The sequence below is a fragment of the Chinchilla lanigera genome, unplaced genomic scaffold (genome assembly GCF_000276665.1).
Source record: "Chinchilla lanigera isolate Chin_1 unplaced genomic scaffold, ChiLan1.0 scaffold00053, whole genome shotgun sequence".
Taxonomy (NCBI): Eukaryota; Metazoa; Chordata; class Mammalia; order Rodentia; family Chinchillidae; genus Chinchilla; species Chinchilla lanigera.
The window spans coordinates 11,449,164-11,471,401 of NW_004955454.1; the positions used below are offsets into that span (position 1 = coordinate 11,449,164).

Sequence of the window (22,238 nt, forward strand, 5' to 3'; positions counted from 1 at the left end):
CAAAAATTTCAAAGAACCACACTGCTCCCACTCGGCCAGAAATTACTTTTCCTACTGGTCTAACTTCCCCGTAACTACTGCACATGGAGTACAAACTCAAACAACATAAAAGAATCTGAGTTCAAATCCTGCTTCTGCCACAAAGTGGTGCTGGGATGACAGGAAAAGCGAAAGCACACGGACAAACTAAGCTTTTGGACTTCTCCAGAGGTGCACTCTGGCCAAGGTGTCTCTCACTGGGTCTTCAGGGAAGACTTAGACAAGGAATTAAGAGTGCTGAGCCAGCCCGAGTTTAGGGGCTTTTCACTCGGGTGTCTGTTCCAGAGTCCCCTCTGATTAAGTTACGCCGGAAGAGGACTGGCCCTGGGGTGTTGCCCAAACTCAAGTTGGGGAAAGGAGTCGCCCCCCCACCAGCCCCCACTGCGCTAGAGTCACTCGGCAGATATGTGTTGAACTGTAGGTCAGGCACTTACAAACTCGCACAGTGAGGGAGTCAGACTACCAGAGTCCTGTACTCGTGGAGATTATGCATGTTTGGGACGGGGTAGGCAAAAAGAATTAAAATCTTTAAAGGGGGCATGAAGAGAATAACATACAAGCCATATGGTTACCTGTGGTTCGTCACAAAAGTTCCCTCGAGGAAGCTACACTTTGGCCGACATCTAAAGGGATTTGGAGCAGAGCAAAGCCCTAATAAGCAACGGAGTCTAGCTGGTTCAAGGTCTGAATGAAGGCTCCGGAGATGACACCTAGTCTTCCGGAGTAACAACTACAGCATCACACGAGTGACCACTTTCAGTGTTCCACAGCTCAAAGCTTGGGTAATGAATGCTGAGAGGTCACGTAATTTGCTTGCGGTGGTGACTGACCACAGTGAACCTGAATGCAATCATGACTCTGGAGCTCCGGTGCAAGCTGAGGTTAGGGACACACCGGACGGAGGGCAGGCACGGGAGAAGCCTAAGCCTGGGGGTTTTACAAAAGAGTGGAGGAGAATACACGTGTTCACAATTTTGGAAATTATAAAGGGTGTATGAAATAAAAGCCGCATCAGTCTTTATCTGGCTTAGTGCTCTTACATTCCTGATATTCCCTGTCAAGAATTTAATTATATTCTTCCACTGCCAACAATGTCTGCTATTCCAGGGATCAACCTTTCAGTCCTAAACCACCAGAACAATACCTGAACTTTATTAAAAACCAACAGGACTCAGTAGGAAAAAAGATTCAGTCTTGGCTTTACTGATTTACTACTCAGCAAATCCTGAAACAGTATCCACATAAACTTCATTTAAACATTCTTTTGAATGACATGAGAACGTTTAGGTAATGGTCTGCCATGGTTTGTGTCTGGATGTCCCCCCAAAGCCCTGCATGAGCAGTCATGCGGCGGGCTTCTACAGTCTGTGACTGACTCATGGTCCAGTGCTGAGACGATGCACGTGAGAGCTACACCTGCCCTGGGGCGGGGCCGCCTCCACACAATGTAAGGGAGGCAAAGTGGCTTGCGCTCAGCTCCTCCCGTTTTGCTCTTGCTGCTTTTGCTGTTTTCCCCCACCATGAACTGTTGCCCTCTGCCAAGTGCCACCCTGCCTTGGAGCCAGCCGAGAGTATGGACTGAAACCTCCACACACTGTGAGCTAAGTAAACCTTTCCTTAATTCTGGGCATCAGGTATTTTGTCTCAGCAATGACATGGTCATATCTACCTATTCATATATTCTGTATATTTTCTATTCTTCAATACTCCCATTTCTACTGTTTCCAGTTATGAGACAAAGATTTAATAAACCACACAGTATTAGTCCTGACAGCTATATAAAAGTTATTTTAAACTTAACACGCTCCCAGCAGTTTGAACCACTAGTGGTACATCCACGGCTGTTAAGCACTTTTATCAGTCTTTTTACTAATAAGATTAATAAACATCTAATGAATGCACTGAATCTAGTTGCTTGAATGTGAATAATTACTGCCCAAGTATAATTAACACTACTCATACCAATTAAAAATTATGACAATAATCAACAAATTTATTTACTTCATTAAAAGAAATATATATTCACAAATATTTCAATATTTCTCTAAATTTTAACAAGGCAATCTTACAAGTACCACATGTAATATCCATTTACAACTGCTCTACTACCAATTAGTTGTATTACATTTTTTAATATCGTTTTAGTGTGTGTGCTGCCAAAGCGAACATTATACCATTTTAATTAAGAAACTGTAATATGGTGACAGCTGGTTTGCTAAATCAATGACTTTCTTTGCATTATTGTAATCAAAGACCCCATGAAGCGGTACAAGCTGCCCAATGGGACAGTCACGCGTACACTACCGATGGTTCAAACTGGCAGGAATGGTCAAATTCAAATCAGAGCTACCCAGGACGAAGGCATACCAATTATGGCCCAAATGAACGTGTCAAAGCTTTTAACTGCAAAAGTATAGGTAAGCTTGTCTGTAACATACTTAACATGTTTGCAAAGGGACCATAATCAGTATGTCTTACTGCAGGTGGCTTGAACCACCAGTGGTACAGGCATGGCTGTCCCACTGGGTGGCCTTTTATTAGTAAAAAAGACCAGTACAAGTGGGATCAGCTTGTACCTCCAGTAATACAAGCTTTCGAACGGGACAGCCATGCCTGCACCACTGGTGGTTCAAGCCGGCAGGAATACATTAAACTCCATTTATTTTCACAAAGGGAGGCTCTGTATAAGTTTTACAGTAACCTAGGGACCAGCGATTTCATTTTATTTATTAATGAAGACTAAAACCTACTTCACTTAAGTTAAATCATACAAAACTGATGCTTCTGGCTTAAACTGTAAGAGAACCAACTTCATTATAGCTCCGCATTCCACAGTTTACAAAGTCTCTTCTACCCCTGAGTGTTAAACAGTACATCCGATTCTAGTATTATATACACGCATCACCACAGAAAGAAAGGTGACTTAGAGAAGGGAGATAATTATCTGACTAGAGGAAGTGAATAAAGGGAGGGGAGCAGGGGAAAGAATGGATACAGTCCAAGCACGTTATCTGCATCTATAACACCACCACCCTTGAACTCAGTGTTTTGTGAAACTAATAGGCACAAATAAAAATATATTCAAAGTTTTAAAAATAAAAAATATAATTTTTAAGTTGAATAAAAACTAGTGATGAATCAGAGGAAAAACAGTAAGTTCATTTTAATAAGCTATTTAATATGAACAAGTTTACTGCTTTAAGATACATTTGGTACAGGATTTACATGTATTTTCTTGGGGTTTTTTGGTACTAGCGTTCTAGCATTCTTTCCTATTTTAGATCCCTATAATTAACAAGATAGTGTCTTCTAAATAGAAAACTGTTGTGACTTATTTTAACAAAATTTATTTTTATTCTCTATGCATCCTATAAGATGTGACAAAGACCAATTTTCACAACTTTTTTCACACTGTGTTTCTACATGATTTCACTTTTTAGAAACTCAGAATTCCTAACCCATTTTTAAACAATTGCTATTGACAACTGAGGACTTTTTTTGTTATAGAGACTTTGAATATAGAGGCAAAAGTAAAATGAACCTGCCCCTGGCTTCAACAGTCACCTCTCTTGGATAGTCCTACTGCATCGACACCCGTCTTCTCTGCAGCTCATTCCAGATTATTTTGTTAAAAGTCTACACATACTTTATCTGTATTTCAGGGATACGAAGAAATTTTTTCCAAAAAATTTCACCTTCCACACCCCATTTTATCCTATCATGCTGAATTTCTATTTTGCGTTCACATATTGTAAATACACAACCTAATCAATGGGTCTTATCACCCACTTAGATGTATTTACATCCTTAAAATGAGGGGGATGGAAACTGCTCCTTTACAGCGTATCATCCACATCATTCATAAATTACACTATTGCAAAATCACATTTACAACTAAGACTCTTAACAGAAACTGAAGTAGGAAAACTGTCAAATAAAAAAGGAAATGACTCCTGATAGAATTCTGAAGCTTTTAATAGCATCTGTTACAAAGTAGAACAAACAGATGTTGTAAAAAAACTCTCAGGGGAGTCTAGATGCAAATGATGGATTTTTAGGTCGCTTACCAAACTGTGTCGGAGAATTTTTTTCATTACTTCTCTTTATTATTTTCCATTCAGTTATGATAAATTAAACAAAAATAAACTATGATTCTAATGTTTGGAAAATAGGAGGGAAAAGAGTTTTACTTTGCTATTCATCTTGTTTTTAACATGGAATTTAAGTAGGTACTCAATAACTACCGTATAGTATGGTCTATTACAATATATAACATCGGTGTTATATATTGTAATAGACTATACTATATATACAGTGCATATATATATACACACACACGTGTGTGTGTGTGTGTGTGTGTAACTCTATATGGCGTACTAAAAGCAAACTTCATGGGAACAATCATAATGAACACAAATACAAGTGGCAGTCACTCGATCCTGGCCCTAGACAGGCCCTTCATGTATCCCAGCACACCCAGCACACAGCCTCTCTTTGGACTGGACTGGAAGGAATGTTCCAGCCCATTAACATCACACTTCTAACAGAGTAAGTCCCCCTTCTGATAATCTTTACTTTTTAATACTTTTTTTAGTTTTCCTGTTTTATGTGGATTTTTTATATACATTTTGACTGAAATCTTTTTAAAGGTAGCTGAAGTATATGGTGTTACCAACAAGTATATTTTTAAAAGATGGCTGGGAACATTTTAATTATGGAAGGTTCAAACATTTTTAGCACTGAGTACTTAAATCTCTTCCTAAACGACATCAAAGAGCGAGCACAGGTCAGACTTTATGAACCTTCCAGAGGATTCAAGCTTTCCTTGACAGCGGTTCCCACTGGAGAAGCACGATGAGACAGCACTCTGCAGGGCCCCGCAGACCACGGACACGCTCAGGGCGAGTAGCCTCCACTGGACGCCCGGCACCTGCATGCACCACCGGGCCCTTTCCTTCCCGGGCAGAGGGAACAGCCTGTTTGATGTGCGTAAGCAGCAGCTCTCCGCATGTGGCTCTGGCAGTCTCCCCGGATTCACATATGAACTGGGCTCTGCTGAGCCGTGCCCTGAAGCAGCAGACTGTGACGGTGGGGCGCTGGGTAGTAAGCTTCTCTCATTGAAGAGCGTGGACCCGGTTTAGGGTAGAAGGCTCAGCGGGGAGGGCCTGCCTAGCCAGCCAGAGGGCCGGGTTCAATCCCAATACCACCCTCGCCCATGTGTGCAGACCTAAGCTTCTGTTTTCTCCCCGGACTCTGCTTCCTACAAAGCTGGCACTGCGGTCCCTAGCCACCTGGCACCCGGGGCACCCTCTGCTGGTAAGAACTTAAACGGGGAAGAACAGGTAGTTTCTCAACCTTCCCCAAGCCCCAGCACCCCTTTTAGTAAGCTAGCACTACTTCCCAGATGCTAAGCCCAAACTTTACCAATATTACTTCACGCAATTCTTCAAAACCATCTCAAAAGGTCCCAAAGTTACACAGCTCAAAAGATAGAAAAATGAATACTTCGAATAAAATCACCTCTAAACTATACAGTCAGAGTCCTATGAAATAAAAGCAAACAAATCAAGACACGCATACAGAATTTTACTCAGTAAAATCACGATCTACGTCAAACCAGTGAATACTTCTCCCCCAGGTCTCGTCAGCCACTGTAAAGCTGCTTTCTCATCTTCTGACACCCCGTCCCGTCACTGCGTTTTCCTGGCTTATCTCTAACTCCAGTTGGTCACAGGTCGGTTTTAAGATCTACCTCCCCTCCCCCGCAGTGCGGACGCCCCCACTGTCACCCACACGTAGCTTCAAAGGCCATCTTTACGTCGCAGACTCAGTTCACACCCCTGCTGTGCAGTGGGTCAGCGGCCTTGTGACTACCTGACATCTGTATGCTAACCAGGCAGCGCAAACGTGCCACAGGGAAATCTCTGCTCCCTCTGGACCTGTTTTCAAATTACGCCGCCCATCTTCCAAAGAACACCGGCACCATCATGGAGCTGGCTACTCCGGAAAAAACTTTTCTCCCCTCATCACTTGCTAATTCTTGTTTTTAAACGCCGTATCCATAGCAACATCAGATCGCGCCTTGGGTATAAGGCAGACGTGTAACTGGCCAGCTCCCCTTTGTACCCAGCGATAAGCCACTGCCCACAGCCTGGCCCGTGAGCTTCTCCCGCTCTGGACCTCGTTCTCCATCTGGAGAACAACGGCGCTCTCTGTTTCAGCCTTCGGCCTTCCGTATTCACTTTCTGTATGCAAAATCCTGCCCTGGCAAGTTCTTTCCCATCGCTTTGGTCATAAGTCAGGTGCTGCCTCGACACAGAAACCCCCCCATGACTACGCTACATAGTGAATTCCTTTTTGTTCTGACTGGTCCCCTTTTCCCATGTGCCCCTCACGACAACTAGCAGCACCCTGTACCAGGCAAGGGCCTTAGCTTTTCAAATGGCGAATAAATGCCTGAACGCATTACTGCGCATGTATTTGACCCCTCGTAATTATACAGTCTACTGAACGGCAAGCACACGAGTGGAACTCGTCAGTGACGACGCAGTGAGGAAGCTCGAGGATCTACTTACGGAGCCCCACGGAGTCTGGCTTGCCGTTATCGTTCTTACTTGGCTGCACAAGGGGAGCAAATGAAACGGCAAGGATGTTTTTACTTTCCCAAGTGTTCTGTCCAGTTCGCATAATCTGTGTTAACTGTTTAGAGAAAGGAAAGAACACAGCTTAGTCCTGATAATGTGACTGCCTTACAGTCAGAATTCTGTTTCAAAAGAGTAACTGCCAATGAAAGCAATGAAATGACATACTTAAGTACAACCAAACTGCTTCCATGTAAGTATTTATTATAAATTAACGTAGATGGAATCAAAAATATCTGCTCTTTGACATGGGTATTTCAATGTAAATGGAATACAAAAATACAGCCAGGTGAGCTTTCACGTTAGATTTGCAGTCTGGTGCATATAATAATTGCCTTCCAAACTACAGGTTTCAGAGACAATCAGTCATGTGATTAAAGCACTATATTAACATGATATTTTGATTACTGCACCAACAGGCTGACTTCATGCTCTTCCACAGTGGTTAACGGTGGTCATGAATTACACTCTAATTCTAACTCCAGCCCGGTATCTCACAAGTAAACGTAGTCACAAAGGGACCAGGTTAGACATAAAACTCAGCAACTATCCATCAGTAGTCCTTAGAAAAAAACAGCTTGCTCAACTTGAATTAGTATATTCAACTCATATTATAAAAAACAGCCCATTATTCCATTTGATATTTGTAGAATTGTACAACATAAATCTTCAACTATGACATGGAAGTACTATCTGAAGTATTACCTAATATTTTTAAATAATACAAAAATTCCACAACTATCACACTAGATCACCATCCTCTTAGACAATCTAGCCCTGCTGTATAACTGCAAGGTGTTTTAAGCAACTCAGATTTATGTTAATGTGTACATTAAAGGTCTTATTTCTTTGAAATGTACTTTATAAATACTGAAGGTAATTGGCTTTTTTAAAGGTTCACCTTTTCAAATAAATTGTTTCATACATTTATTATACCTAATAATTTCAAACCAAAGCAAAAAAAGATAAATTTAATGTTCAAAAATGGCTGAAGAATAGTTCCAAATGAGTGTGGTGTTAAATGAAGATTTAAAAGTTGACTTGTTTCACTGACGAAGTTAAGCAGCTCAAACCAAGTACAAACACGCTTTCTTTTCAGTGTGTTCCAGGAACTGAGAAACAGTGGATGCTGAGCTGCTCACGTTCAACTAAACACCTTTCAGTTAAAGGAACACAAAAGGGAAAAGTTCACTCGGTGTCTCGCACAGCAAGTAGGCCGACAGCAAGCACGCAAAAGCCCACATCAACTCTACCGAACTGCAGACTGTGCTGTAGGATCTGTTTCACTTAAATAATTTGGGATCTGTCAAGTTTTACTTATGTACATAGATATGTAAAACAAAGCATTTCTTCTTTAAAAATTACAATTACTGGCCACAGTGACACGTGCCCATGATCCCAACACTAGGCCACAGCACGAAGATCGCTGAGAGTTTCAGGCCGGCCTGGGCTACACAGAGAGTTCAAGGCCAGTCCTGAACTACGCGGCAAGACCCAGCCCTCCCCCACAAAATTAAAATACATCTTTCACCTTGATTGAATAACATTTCCCAATCTTAATCAATGTTTGTTTCCTCTGATACATTAAGTAAAATGATGTCGGAAGTCACCTGGTCCTCTATAGGCATAACCAGTATGCCTCCAACTTTCAGTAATATCTTCATGTAGTTTTCATGGTCTTTCTGGACCCCAGCTCCACAATAAATGCGGTCATACTGATGACTGTCAGATGCTATCTGGAGGCAATTACCGACCACAAATGCAGGTTCACAGAACTCAAATCTGTGTGGAAAAACAAATTTATTTTCATTCATTCAAGCAAAACACTGAATTTTTAAAAATTACCATAATCCTGCCCTTTGAAATAGTGAAGTTATCAAATTAATTAAGGATAAAGTATAATTATGGTATTCGATTTAAACACCGTATTTATAAAATTCAGTACAGACCAAGTGTATTATTTTATCATCATTGATACTAAGTACATGTTTTCAAAATATTAACTTACTTTGGCCCATACTCACTAAGGCTAATCTCACTTAGGCTAAAAAGCATGATTATAATGAAAAGCCCATCACACCACCAGTCTTGTGATGCTTCAAAATGATGTGAGATGACAGGAACCTTAAGGGTCAACAAACGAGAGAAGGATTTACTTTCCGCTATCCTTTTTTTTTTTTTTGGTGCCGGGAATCGAACTCACGACCTTGCATTTGCCAGGCAGGCGCTTGCGCCGCTGAGCTCTATCCCCCGCCCTCCGATATCTTCGATCATAGAAAAAAGAAAAAGTGGAAGAGGCAGCACGAAGTAGGGGCTCATGCAAGCACTCTTCTTTCACAGTTCTGCCGAGAGAACGCTGTCGTGGAGATACCATACCCTGACCATTCTTGCGATCACGAATATTAGGGATGTTTACCTAATGCATTTTGGCTAGGACAGAAGACAGAATAAATACTGTTTTTTCTAAAGGAGACATGCGGTTTGAAGCTCAGAGGCCACTTGCTTCTGGTTACAGTGTTGGTTCATGGTACACAGAGTTATGGTTTTATAAGCTACCCTATTTAGATTTCTACTTTATTTCTTAAATTCTGACAAACAAAACTGAAAAGACTTTAATACATAACATGTAAAAACTCCAACGTACTGGTAACATGTAGCCTTTTAAAGTCATTCTTAACGTAAGATTATAGTTAATGTGACTATACAGCAAAATCAAGCTTTGAGAATGAAACAGTTTACATTAAAAGCTTTGGCGTACAGTTAAAATGACACTGCTTTGAATCACAAGCATTTTTACTTTGGAAAATACATCTTGCCCTTTGGTAATTGATGGTGGACTTGTTACACAAGTTTCCATTAAAATTCACTAAAACGCACAAACACTAAGAACACACGTTTACGGAAGAACCTGACGGGAGTCCTAGTCCTGACTCTCCTCTCTCGGGTGGAGGGCGCGGAGGGGAACGGCCGTGGGAGTGGGGGCGCGGGCAGCGTGCACGCCACCCCTCACCCCGCACCCGCGCGCCACCACTGTGCTAATACTCGGCGGCCGCCTCCCTGCTCGCCCTTCTCAGGCCGTCTCTCCCGTCACTTCGCTCCTACCGCATGAAGCCAGGGTAGGCTTCCCAGCACGCCATGCGTCTTTAGGGCTGCTACCGGGCGGACACGGTGTGAGCGTGTCCCCACGGACCCGTGCGTCAGAAGCGGGGTCCCGCCTGGCCACGCTGAGAGGTGGGGGCACCCTTCCGGAGGTGGGGCCCCCCGGGAGGCCACTAGCCCGCGGGAAACGCCCTTACACGCGATTCCTGCGCGTGCACGGGCCTGAGCCGACGTGCCCGAAGCCTTCGCCGCGGCCCGGCTCGGTCCTCACTCCGCGTCTGGCCGCTTGCGGACCCCGCTCGCGGCGCTCGCGCCAGCCCCGGCACGCAAGGACACCGCCGCGTTAGGTGCGCGGACGCCCACGCTGCAGCCTGGACTCCGAGCCTCGGGAACAGGAGCCGGAATAAACCTCGTCCCCTCGGGTACGCAGTCCTGGGATTCTCTCAGGGCAACGCGACACCAAGACCAAGGTTCCACCGCCAAGCGGCCTCTCAGGGCCACTTCCCAGCTCTGCCCAGCGTGTGCACAGCATCCAGGCCGGACCGCAGCGTTCGGACACCCTGCGCCTAGCGACGCACCGTGCCCTTCCCTTCCCGCTTCCTTTCACAGCGGAAACTACTACCTTCTCTGAAACATGAGCTATCTAGCCTAGGGGTCATACTTAATTTCTCACATGTACCAGAATAGGGTACAATCTCTGATAACTTAACAGTCAAAATAAACTTTTTTGCTTTTAAGTAGATACTGTGGATCACATAGTTTAGTCATTTTATCAAATTAACCAAAAGAATTCTTCTTAAAGCTACTGTCAATAAATTCTACCTAAAAATCTTCACCCTTATGAAAATTTATTTTAAAGGCTTTCATTTTTGTAATTTTCAAGGTGACTATAACTAAGGGAATTTAAGCAATCAAAAAATTGTGAACTGGGTATGGTGGCGCACACCTATAATCCCAGCACAGCAGAAGGATTACAAATTCAAGCTGCTCCTGAAAAGTTCACTGACTTTTTGAAAACTGGTTGCAAAAATAAAAAATGAAAAACGGGTTAGGGATCTAGCTCAGTGGACAGGCCTTGGGTTCTATCCCCAGTATCACCCCATGGCCAAAAATCTGGATTAAACTTCTCTTATCATCAACTCCATTAAATCAATTAAAAATATGCTCAGTTTAAAAAGCTTCTTACTGATTAAAAGACATTACCAATAAGTAATTCACAATTAAGACTACTCATAATAGTGATATTTTATATTCTCATCACTAGAATTTAATGTCCTATTTTAAAATTAAAAATGTCATATCAAGTTACCTAATAGCAATAATTATATAATTCCTTTGTCAGATACTATTTATTCAGCATCAGCTGGGGGCAGTGACTGAGATCGCAATGGGAAACACTCGTGCCTACACCCAGCAGAAAGGACACGCATCAAACAACCCCATCTGTTAAAGTGTAATTTACAACTGTGACACAGAAGAGGATGATTCCCTTAAGGTTGAGGACAAAAGGAAACTGACAGGGGATTAGAGAAATGTTCCCTGAGAAATTACAAACTGTGATCTGAAAACTAAAACAGGACACTCTGCAGCTACTCTCTCCAAGGTGGGATAATAGGCCCTTAAAATATAGCCAGTTCAAAATCCAGTGTGCGGTATGAAATTCATACAGATTTTCAAACAGGGGCTGGGGATTTAGCTCAGCGGCAAAGCGCCTGCCTGGCAAGCGCAAGGTCGTGAGTTCGGTTCCCGGTGCCGGAGAAAAACCAAAAAAAAAAAAAAAACAAACAAACAAAAAAAATCAAACAGTACAAGAAAAAATGAAAGAAAAATCCCAGTAATTTTTTGTATTTTTGTATTATAATATATACATTTTATGTTTCAATAGTCATATAAAAGGAAAATACTAAACAACTAGCCTTCTACTATTATGGGTAAATAGGTGCTTCAAATACTTTCTCCTTAACACGATTCCCTTTGAAACATTTTCCAGGTATGTGTGAATATTTCTTCTGAATTTAATTCTATCTCTATGGCCTATTATGGTCCTCAAAATACATTTATTAAATAAATGAACCATGTAGAAAATACAAGTGTTTTGTCTAAACTTTTCTACTTAAGAACTTTGAGTATGAGCCCAAATTTGACAAGTTAAATATGATTATCACAAAAATATCAACTGTAGGAGAAATTTGCCTGGGCTGTGGGACTCTGTAGAGGAATATGATGGTTCACATTTTACTAAATTGATTGCAATAACTATAGATTCATGTTATAGAATTTATGAATCTATCAACATGCCAAAAAAAGCAAACTCAAATCCTAAAAAACAAAAATGTCCTTGCCTTTAATGAATAAATTCACTGTCAAATAACTGAAAGGGTTGTTCTTTTTTTTTTTTTTTTTTTTTTTTTGGCCTTTCTAAAGATCTCAATGTTTTCCCTTCTGATGGAGATCAGAACAAGTACATTTTTCTAAAGAGTATTTCAAAGGATCATTACAGAGAAAAATCTCCAATAAATAATCTCTACTAATACGAATAGAATATATACTTCTAACCAATACAATCTTTGTATTCTCATTTAACATAGTAATTTACCAGAATACTCAAGTTTGAAAACTTACTTGAATTTCAGACAATACTCCAAAAGGACTGGACCATTTCTAAATTTAAAAAACTTACAAAAACTGAGGAACTTGGGTAAAACTGGGAGAAAATGTTGGCACTAAAAGATCCAGAAAATAGAGAACTCGTATGTCAAACATAGTACAAGAAAACTGTAACACTTATCAATTCAGTATCACAAGAAAAATGTCGACATAGACAGTGCCCTGCCTAGGGGTTGTTTATACACTTACTACTATGGCTTAACCTTTTCTACTCATACTACGTGAATCTTCTACAGTTGGTTAATAAAGTAACTTTCACATTGCTACACTAAAAACAAAACAAAACAAAACCAAAAAAGAACTGTAAGTGATGCCAGCAATGGTGGTACAGGACTGAAATCTCAAGTACTTGGGAAGCTAAGGCACTAGGATTTTAGGTACAAAGCCCAAAGAAAGACTCTGTCTCGAAATAAAATAATAATAAAAAATTAAATTAAATTACATTTTAAAAAAGGGATGAGACTATAACTCTGGTATAGTGCCGTTGGATCAATCCCCAGGACCACCCTACCCCCCAAAAAAACAAAACAAAATCTGTAAGTGGATTATGGATTAACTTTACTAATTGAAGTACTTACAGATGAGTTTTAGCACTTCTGACTAGAAGAATTTTAAATGTTTTGTATTCTGATCTACTAGATTAACGGCTTGTTTTTGTAGGAGCATTTCATGTAAATAAATATAACACCCCTGAGGTTACACAATGACCAAAATTCTACTGCTTATTTTTTTCCAAAGTCTATGGGTAATTTGAGGGAAATGGCTAATGTTTATGGATATGCTCATTTATGTGCGAGATAAACACAATGACTGGTCAAGAGCGTAAGTGGTGACTACAAGTTTATTGAACAGAGTAACCTACAACTGCTCCGGATAAACCCCAGGAGAGTAGAAAATACAGTATTTTTCTCTCTTAGGTTTTGACTATCTTCCAAAACCTGTATCTTACTTAAGTTTGTAAAATATATAGAAACAAAGGACATATTTTAGACCACAAATATAGTAAGATTTAGCAATGAACTAACCAGAAACTGTCAATTTATTACAAAATCATATTTGTAAATTTACACCTATAAATCAGGTTTACAAATAGTGAAAAAGGAAATCAGAATTCCATCTTTTCACGTCAACCACACATTAAATGAAACCTGAGAAGAAAAAATGATAAGGCTACCAAAGTAGCTTTTAATGTGGCTATAATTACCTGTTAATAGTTCTGTGCGCCTTCCCTAGTTTTTATACTTAAATTAGGAGTCCATTAAAATTTTATGTCTACAGGTATGTAAGATGAAATTAGCAATCTTTTTATCCTAAGAAATCTTTTAAAAGGAAGTTTCTCAGGGATAACTCATGTTCCTCAATAAAGACTACTAAAAAAGGTTTTCTTCTGTATGTAGAAAAAAAAATTTACACCCCTAAAATGTGTGTAACCACCACAAACCCACTGACGCTCGGCGTATAATCATCTGTTAATGGAAACCTGAAAATTCAATGACTTTTTTTACTCTCTCATGCAAAGAGGAAAAAATATTTGACATACTCTTACCAAATGTACACTGAAAATCCCTTCTAAGAGAATACAGAGCAGACAGGTATCTTGTTTTAGAACATGAACCTTGGCCCAAAGTAAGACCAGGATTCTAATCACTTACCTCAGCAGTGGGTTCTTTGCAGGAGCATGATGGTGTATCTTCATCTTGAGACGGACAGATGACTTCGTTCACAGCAGGGACCTTGCCAACTTGCCCATATAATTCTTTTGATAAGCTGCTAGGAGATCAGGGTGACCTAGCCTTGCCCTGTAGCTTCCCTCTTAGACGGATAGTCTAGGTCTAGGAGCTGACTGAGAGTAGAGAAAACAACATTCCCCTTCAATACGCTGTGAAGTGGGGACTGACAATTTGCACACCTAGTTTATCAGGTGCCACAGGACACTGTCACTGAAACTTTAGACAACAATTCCAGTGGAATAAAGGACACGGGAAAGGTCCTATCTTGTTCTCACACCTCATTCAAAACAACCTGGAAAATGAATTAGAACACCTTCTTTTCCTTAAAACATTTTGTTAAAATAAGTATTTGAATTTAACAGACATGACTATTTAAAAAAAAAAAAAAAGACAAAACTTTAGACCTTTGTGGAGGGACATGACCCAGGGAAATGTTAAACTCTTGATCTTCAAATACTTACACTACTCAAATGTTGTTATGGCCAGCAATTAAATTATCAATTAAATTTTTTAAAAAAAGTTTACCTTTTCAAGGGTTTTCCCTTCCAACTGTATCAAACTCTTATCAGAATTCAAGCATTATCCAAAGAAAAGGGTTGGGAATAAATTATACAGTGATTTTTCATTAAATAAAGCCTTAAGGAAATCCACAGGAATAAAAACAATCTCTAAATATTTTACAGAAAATGTGATATATAAGTCATATAAAGTTGAACCTTCCTGTATTTAAACAATAGCAATGTGTTTTAAGCTTTCCCCGTGTCATTCTTAATGGAAACCAGTATATATATAACTGATAGATAGCCCTGATCACTACACTTTGAAGAGTCTCCAGTCTCAAGGTATAGTTTTCATGATTAAAAAATATGTTCACAACTTGTAACAATTCTTACAAAAATACTTCTGAACATAATTCATAATATTCATATCAAAATATGCAAATATCTGAGAAATGGCATTGAATGTATAATGAATCATGTAGAGTAAAATTACTTCAAGTATGCCTTAATTCTCTTAAAGATGAAACAGTGAACTACTCTACTGATAAAAGTTGACCGAACATAAAAGCATTTAATTTTCAAACAAGTCACAGGGAAAATGAACCTAGAACCTAAACATTAGGATACTGATACTGCTATACATTAACTGCATCCTTTTAAACACAGCTAATATGAACCATGAATTGCTTCTCTCAATCATCTTCAGGCCTAATAAAAACTCAAGCCATACGTCTTTCCAGTGAACAAGATAGGTTGATTTTTTTAATGTGAACACTACTGTGAATTTAACCACATTATTAACAGCATTTTGTAATTCTAAGTTTAAGAAAATGATAAAAATAAAGGTTCTCTTTCAAATTTTATAACTGATGCAGAGTTACCAGGCTTTAATTCATTGACAGTAGCTTACTGCTGTGATAAAATGTTAGAATACATTTTTACATGGTCAGAGTCAGGTAAGAAAGGCTTGCTAGCTCAGGTTTTCCCATCTTAGAAATGTACACACCAATACTGCCTCTAAAATTATGGATATGAGTAGACAACACATAGCAGATACTATTTATCATCTCCCCACTGTCTTCATTATTTATATGCCCTATTTAAGTGGTCACCCATACAGAAACAACAACCCCCATATCTGTATGGACCGGAAACCTCCAATGACTCGAACTATACAGCCGTCATTTGTTTGATACCACAGCATTTCCAAAAGCAGAGCAAAAGCCACCGTGGAAGGAATGGGAACAGGAGCTACTGACAAAGACACGGCAGTCTGCTGCATGCACCGGAGGCCCAGTCACGGACATACGTGTGTGCGTCAGGTACATATATACGTGCAGCTGTAAGTAAATGTTCCACTAACCACCAACTCATTTTCAAAGTGGTGTACCCACAGGGTGAAAGTCTGCAATCCAGACTCCTTTAAGCGATGCGCTCTTCCAGGCAATTACAGCCGGAAAGGTCACTTTGTATATTACTCTACTGCACACGCACAAATACTGGTTTGTGTAATCAGACTTTCTCCAACCTCTTCCTTCCCTTACAAAAGCCAGATGCCTAGGATCCTCCTCGTCCTAGGCAAATAAGGCTTCTCTAGATCAAAATAAACTGAGGAGAATGTTCTGGACAGTGTGTGAAGAGTACAACCCGGATCAGCAGACAAATGACAGCAGGCCAAGACCGTCTACACCCATTTCTGAGAGTGAAGTGTTAATGGGACACGTCCATATCCGTTCATTCTCTTACGGAGTATGGCCACTTCTTTCCTTGAAAGGCAAAATCAACGGTCACAAAAGAGAACTTCACAAAGCCTGAAAGTTTACTATCTGGCAGTTTGAGGCAAAGGCTTGGCAAAGTTTTAGACAGCTCTTGAAATCAGATGACTTTTACGAGAGCACTTCAGTAAATCTGCAGCACACATATCCAAAGACTAAATCCATACCTAAGAGCTCTTTTCTCCCATATCCAAGGAGAGTAAACTAGGAGTAGCCATTTCAAATTACGTCATTTGCGGACAAACGACTAGTACATAGAAAGTTTAAAAGCACATGAAATGATTCCTTTATCTAAAGAAGTAGTAATATTTTCAACACATACAAAGCTTTGACCATACCCCGAACCACTTGTTTGTAGTTTTCGCCAATACTCTTACATTATGTATTCCAGTGCTGATTAGATCACGGACTCCACGCTACCCCATCTGTTGTACTAGGGAGCTCACTCTAATATCCAATGACTGTACATAAGGAAGTTTCAGAAGTGCAGTTTAAACCATAAGGTCCGCGACAACACTGTTTCTAAGGGGGTGATAAAGATTCCAACCAACAGGATAAATACCCACAGAGTAGTAAGTTTTAAATATAACCAGGGATAACCTGATACAAAAACATGAGTAACAATTAACTGTTCCCAGTTACTTTGTATTTCGTTAATTAAAATATGACTTTCAATGACACTTTCAATACACTGACACTGCTTGGAAGGAGCACCTTTAGTACCACTTTGCACAACAATTTGTCCGGCTGTTTTGTTTTGCAGCCCTGAGGACACAACTCAGGCCCTTCAGAGCTACACCCTCAGTGCCCTCCCTTTCAGTTTCACTTTAGGACAGGGTCTCACGAAACTGCTAACCTGAGCCCATCCTGGCCTCAAACTTGTGCTTGTCGGGTCAGCCTCCCTGGCTGCTGGGGTTACAAGCACGTGCCACCACACCCAGCTTATACAGCCAAGATTTTAAACTTTTTAAAAATTGAAAATACTGGGCTGGGGATTTAGCTCAGTGGCACAGTGCCTGCCTGGCAAGTGCAACGTCGTGAGTTTGATTCCCAGTACCAGAAAAATACCAAAAAAAAAAAAAAAAAAAAAAAAAAAAAAAGGTAAAAATTGAAAATAAGTAGGACTATTACTCCCAAAACATCAAGAAAAATCATAAAATCATCAAAACACTAATAGGACATAAAAAAACTACTGTATCTTTGTAATTTCAATTTCCAAAAGAAATTATCAAAAATACTTAGAACCTGCCATATAAACTAACAATTTTGAGTACTTCCAATCACTCAACTACTTTCTATAAAATAAGACATTTTCCTAGTTTCTGCTATTCTTTGTACACAAAGCACTTTTGTAATCTGACATGTATTACGTCAATATTTCAGAACACTACTTTAAAAACAAGAATAAAATTTCAATTGTCTTCTTCAGACTAGTTTAAGAATGTTCCAAAAAAGTTGTTAAAAAATAAGTTGTACTACAAGGCCTAGTTAATTATTATAACTAAGACAACAGTAATGTTAACATTTTGAGAAACATTTAGGTCAATTGTATGACTGTTATTTTATGAATGACAAATCTGCGTAACACAGTAAGAGCAAAACTCAAGAAATATAAGTCAAAGAAATTTTATCACTTTATAATTACATGAAAATAATTTTTAAATTTTTAAAATTGAAACATTCATATATAGCTTTCAAAATTACCTGTGGTATGGATTAATATTTAAATTACATCAAGGCAGACATGACGCAAATCATTTTATTTCTTAGAAGCACACACATTTGTGAGCAATAAACTCGAACAGAGTTGCTTCAGTGATTCGAAGTTTTGCCTCGTCTTTCCCCCCGACTACTGGTCTAGAACTGAATTATCTATCTTCATGTATTCACACATGAAATCTACTATGTACCAGCTTACTGCAGAACACACCTTATGAAAGATTTTATGCATTTGAATTTACTAATAGTTTTTAATTTTTAATTTCAAATATATTTTAAAAGCCCTTATGTGTATGTTAATTTAACATAAAAACATACAGTTACTAGTAATTCAATGAATTTTAAAAATTTTACAGTCCCATTAACTATACAATATTGTATCACAGGGCGGAAATGAGACACAAAGGTATACCAAAATGAAACACCAATTTCTTAACAAATAAATCAGACTAAAAACTTTCATTTCTGTTAAACGCTTTTTCTGAAATAAAATATGAACCAACAGAGTAAGCAATTGAAAAATGACTGAGAATGCAAACTACATGTTAATTATTTATAAAGAAGTACAAAGAAGACAAAGTTGAAGTGACTTGTTTAAATCTCATGTTAGTTATAAAAAGTCTGGGCCTTTCCAACCCCCCACCCGGGGTAGTGAAGGCCCGAGACTCTGCCCTCTCTCCGAGTACTGAGGACTCAGCCTCAGTATGCTGCTTCCTGTTCAGAGGCCACTAGACACAAACAGCAATGGCAAAGGAGTGAATGCGACACTGTCCTCCAGGCCAGCTCTCGAGGGGAAACTCAGTTCTGGCCCGTCTCCCCAAGTTTCTCACAGGGACGGTGAATCACAGGAAGGGGCTGCAGAGGCAGTCGGGCTACCCCACAAAGTCACGTTGGAACTCCGCTCCTGCACTAAAACTTTGTTCCATAAAGTGACTAAGCGTGTGTTTCCTATCCTTTCTGGGACTTTCTCTCTTTAAAAACATGACAAGTGATGCAGAAAAATGGAAGATGTGAAAGCCCTCCAGATTTTCCACAATTTCACGGTTCCTGGGCATCGGCATAGGACGATTCCTTGCTCCACAGGACCGTCAAGGCAGATCTGCGTAAGATTACACACCAAACCGACTCCTGCCAGCCCAAGGGCCAAGGCCAGGGCAGCACTTCTCCAGGAGAGTGTACGTTCAAAACAACGGTTCTGTAACTTGCACAAACACAGTCTTAACAAAAGATGCATCAATGCATTATATGACAACTTCTTCTGGGTATATAACAAAGTGCCTGGATATTTTAAAGGAAGTCATCTGAAAGCTGCCAGGTACCATACTTCTGTTATAAATAGAACTATTAAATTACTGTCCAAAAGGTTTAAAACCAGGTCAAGAAAATACTGTAACCACAAGCAACTTTATGGTTTATCACCAGAAAAGCTACTTGTATATTGACAAACAGAAATGTATTCGTAAGTGCTAGAAGTATAAAGTTATTAAATTTTATTTATAATTTACTATAAAATTACAGGGACTAAGGGTAACTTTCCTAATTTTTTCTCATTTTATAACACATTAATTTTGGCTACATTCAACTGAGCGAGTCAGGATCCATAAATAATAAGCTAACAGTGTTTAAGAACAGAAAGATTACACATATCTATCAAGTGCTTTCAAAGCAATAGTACAGGAATAAATACTTACTTATCAAAGCTATCACTATGTTTGATGAAACTCTCCAGCTTTTCCTTGGCATATTCCACCACATCTGAATGAAGTTCAATTCCATGATTTATTCCAAAAGGACCTGCAATTGTAGCAGCATTTTTAAAAAAATATTAATAACGTGCCCTTACAAAGCTCTCTCAATGTCTGTTCACTTATCTACCACAGGAATGTTTAAAGAGAGCTGGGAATATGGAATCACTTGCTGACCACACATGTGAAAGGCGAATGGAAATCAATTCACATTCATGTAAGAAAGGAACAAACAGAAGTTTGCTTGATCTTTCTACCAAAAAAAATACTGGTGTGCGTAAGGTTGAAACCTTCAGAGGCCTGCAAAGGCAGTCAAATCACACAATACCACCGCCAAAAGGATCGTTCCATATCCACACGGGGTTACTATTATTTTACATCTGTTCAAAACTAGTAACTCTCTGACATCGTGAGCTGACACAGACAATGTGGAAGTCAGAAGAGCCCCACTGCCAGCCCGTGACTGCTAAGCGTCTCCAGGGCTAAGACCCCCACTGTGTGCCTTTTGGAGGTCCCAGGACTCAGCAGAAAGTGGCAAGGATCTGATTGGCCCCTCCTGTTCCAGTGTATTTCACCCTACTTGTTACTTCTTTCTCCACCAGAGCACAGACGGAGTGACCCGCCAGGAAGAGGTGAGAAGAGGGCTTTCTCACGCCCCTCACCCATTTTCGTAGATGAGGGCAGGCAGCTCTTCCCAGGCTGACACTAGCTCCTTGAGAACAGAAGGACAGTTTTCTTTCTGCCCACGACCAGCAAGAAAGTAACAATGTCATGTAGGCACGCTAGTTCTTCTGCAACTTCTGAAATCCACTCAGCCACATTTTCTACTTGACACTGTTTTTTACTGTAATTCGAGACTGGTCTCCTAAGAAAGTGTCTATTTTCTGCATTTTTAGGAAATGTATTTCCTAAAACATATTCTGGAGGTGCCCCCTAGTGAATGTCATTAAAAATACAGTGCACATTGGAGTTCTCATGATCAGTAAGCACTTTGAAATTAACAACAAAAAAATCAGTCACAAATCATCACGCTTGGATGTGGTCTGTGACCTAGGAAATACCCAGAACATAAAAATTTAACCAAAATGTTCAGACAGAATCTTCATGCCAAAAACACAGAAGGATAATGCTTTAACTTGCTATGCTGCTGTCCCATTCTATTTGCTTTTTGGCTGTACTGGAGATTGAACCAGGGATTTCAAACTGAGCTACACCCACAGCCCCGCCCCCTTCTTTGAGACAGGGTCTCACCTAGCTAGGCTTGAACTTTGGAACCTCCAGCCTCCCACAGAATCCAGACTGCTGGGATTACACTTGGGTGCCTACATGCCTGACTTTGGTGTTGTTTAAAACAAAACCTTTTTTTATCCTACTTTAAAAATATACTTAGAAAGTTAGATTAAATTAAAAACTACTTGATTCAGCAGATCACAACAAAGAAAATAAACTTCCTTTGCAATGTTTTTATATTTTTAAAAATGAACTAAGGCGATCTTAAATGTTTTGCTTCCTTTTTGGGAGTTCTTTCAACTGGTAAAGGCTTCACCTAAAAATTGGAACATCAGTCCAAAAATTATGTAAGATCTCATATAATTCCTTATTATTACTATAGATAAACTGGGCAAAACCAAAACAATTTTTTTTTAAAAAGTGCCAACCTCAGTGGCAGAGTACTTGCCTGGCACGTGTACCAAGACCATCACCAAAAAGTGCCAAAATATTTAATGTAGGCACATACGGTAGTATAACTTTTAAAATATAGTATTGAACCTGAATACTTTGAGAACCTAAAATTTCCATAAGGGTCAACATACAGAATATTAGGAAAAACCAAATAAAGTGGTATTCTTCATGTAAAAAAAAAAACCCAAACTAGAACACGGTAACTCATGTTTGCAATCCAGGCTGTTGGGTAAGCGAGGCAGGAGAAACACAAACTTGAGACCAGTGTGGGCAAACTAGAAGACCCTGTCTCCAAATGAAAAATAAAAAGAACTAGGGATATGTTCTGGTAGCAGAGCGCCCCTGAGTTCTATTTTCAGTACGACCAAACAAAAGCAAAAAAAAAAACCCAAAACTTCAGTGAAAAAAGATTAGGGCTGCACAGAGAAAAGGTCAATAAAAAAGACCTATGCTGCTGGCACTCTGCACTTCCCGTAAGACCGAAGACACACAGTCAGTAAACAGGTGCTGGGGCTGGGGATTTAGCTCAGCGGCACAGCGCCTGCCTGGCAAGTGCAAGGTCCTGAGTTTGGTTCCCAGTACCGGAAAAAACCTCCCCCGCCAAAAAAACAGGTGCTGAGAAATTAAGACTTCTACCCTT

The 22,238-nt window shown here is 39.8% G+C and overlaps 1 protein-coding gene across 1 annotated transcript in view; it reads right to left on the reverse strand.

Annotated features, from left to right (window-relative positions):
• The window catches only part of Pcmtd1 (protein-L-isoaspartate (D-aspartate) O-methyltransferase domain containing 1), a 35,393-nt gene that overhangs the window by 3,480 nt on the left and 9,675 nt on the right, over nucleotides 1-22,238 (reverse strand). The window contains exons 2-4 of the mRNA XM_005396051.2: nucleotides 19,862-19,964; nucleotides 8,291-8,462; nucleotides 6,615-6,738 (exon numbers count right to left, since the gene is read on the reverse strand). Coding sequence (XP_005396108.1) covers nucleotides 6,615-6,738; nucleotides 8,291-8,462; nucleotides 19,862-19,964 — 399 coding nt within the window. The remainder of the gene's footprint in view (nucleotides 1-6,614; nucleotides 6,739-8,290; nucleotides 8,463-19,861; nucleotides 19,965-22,238) is intronic.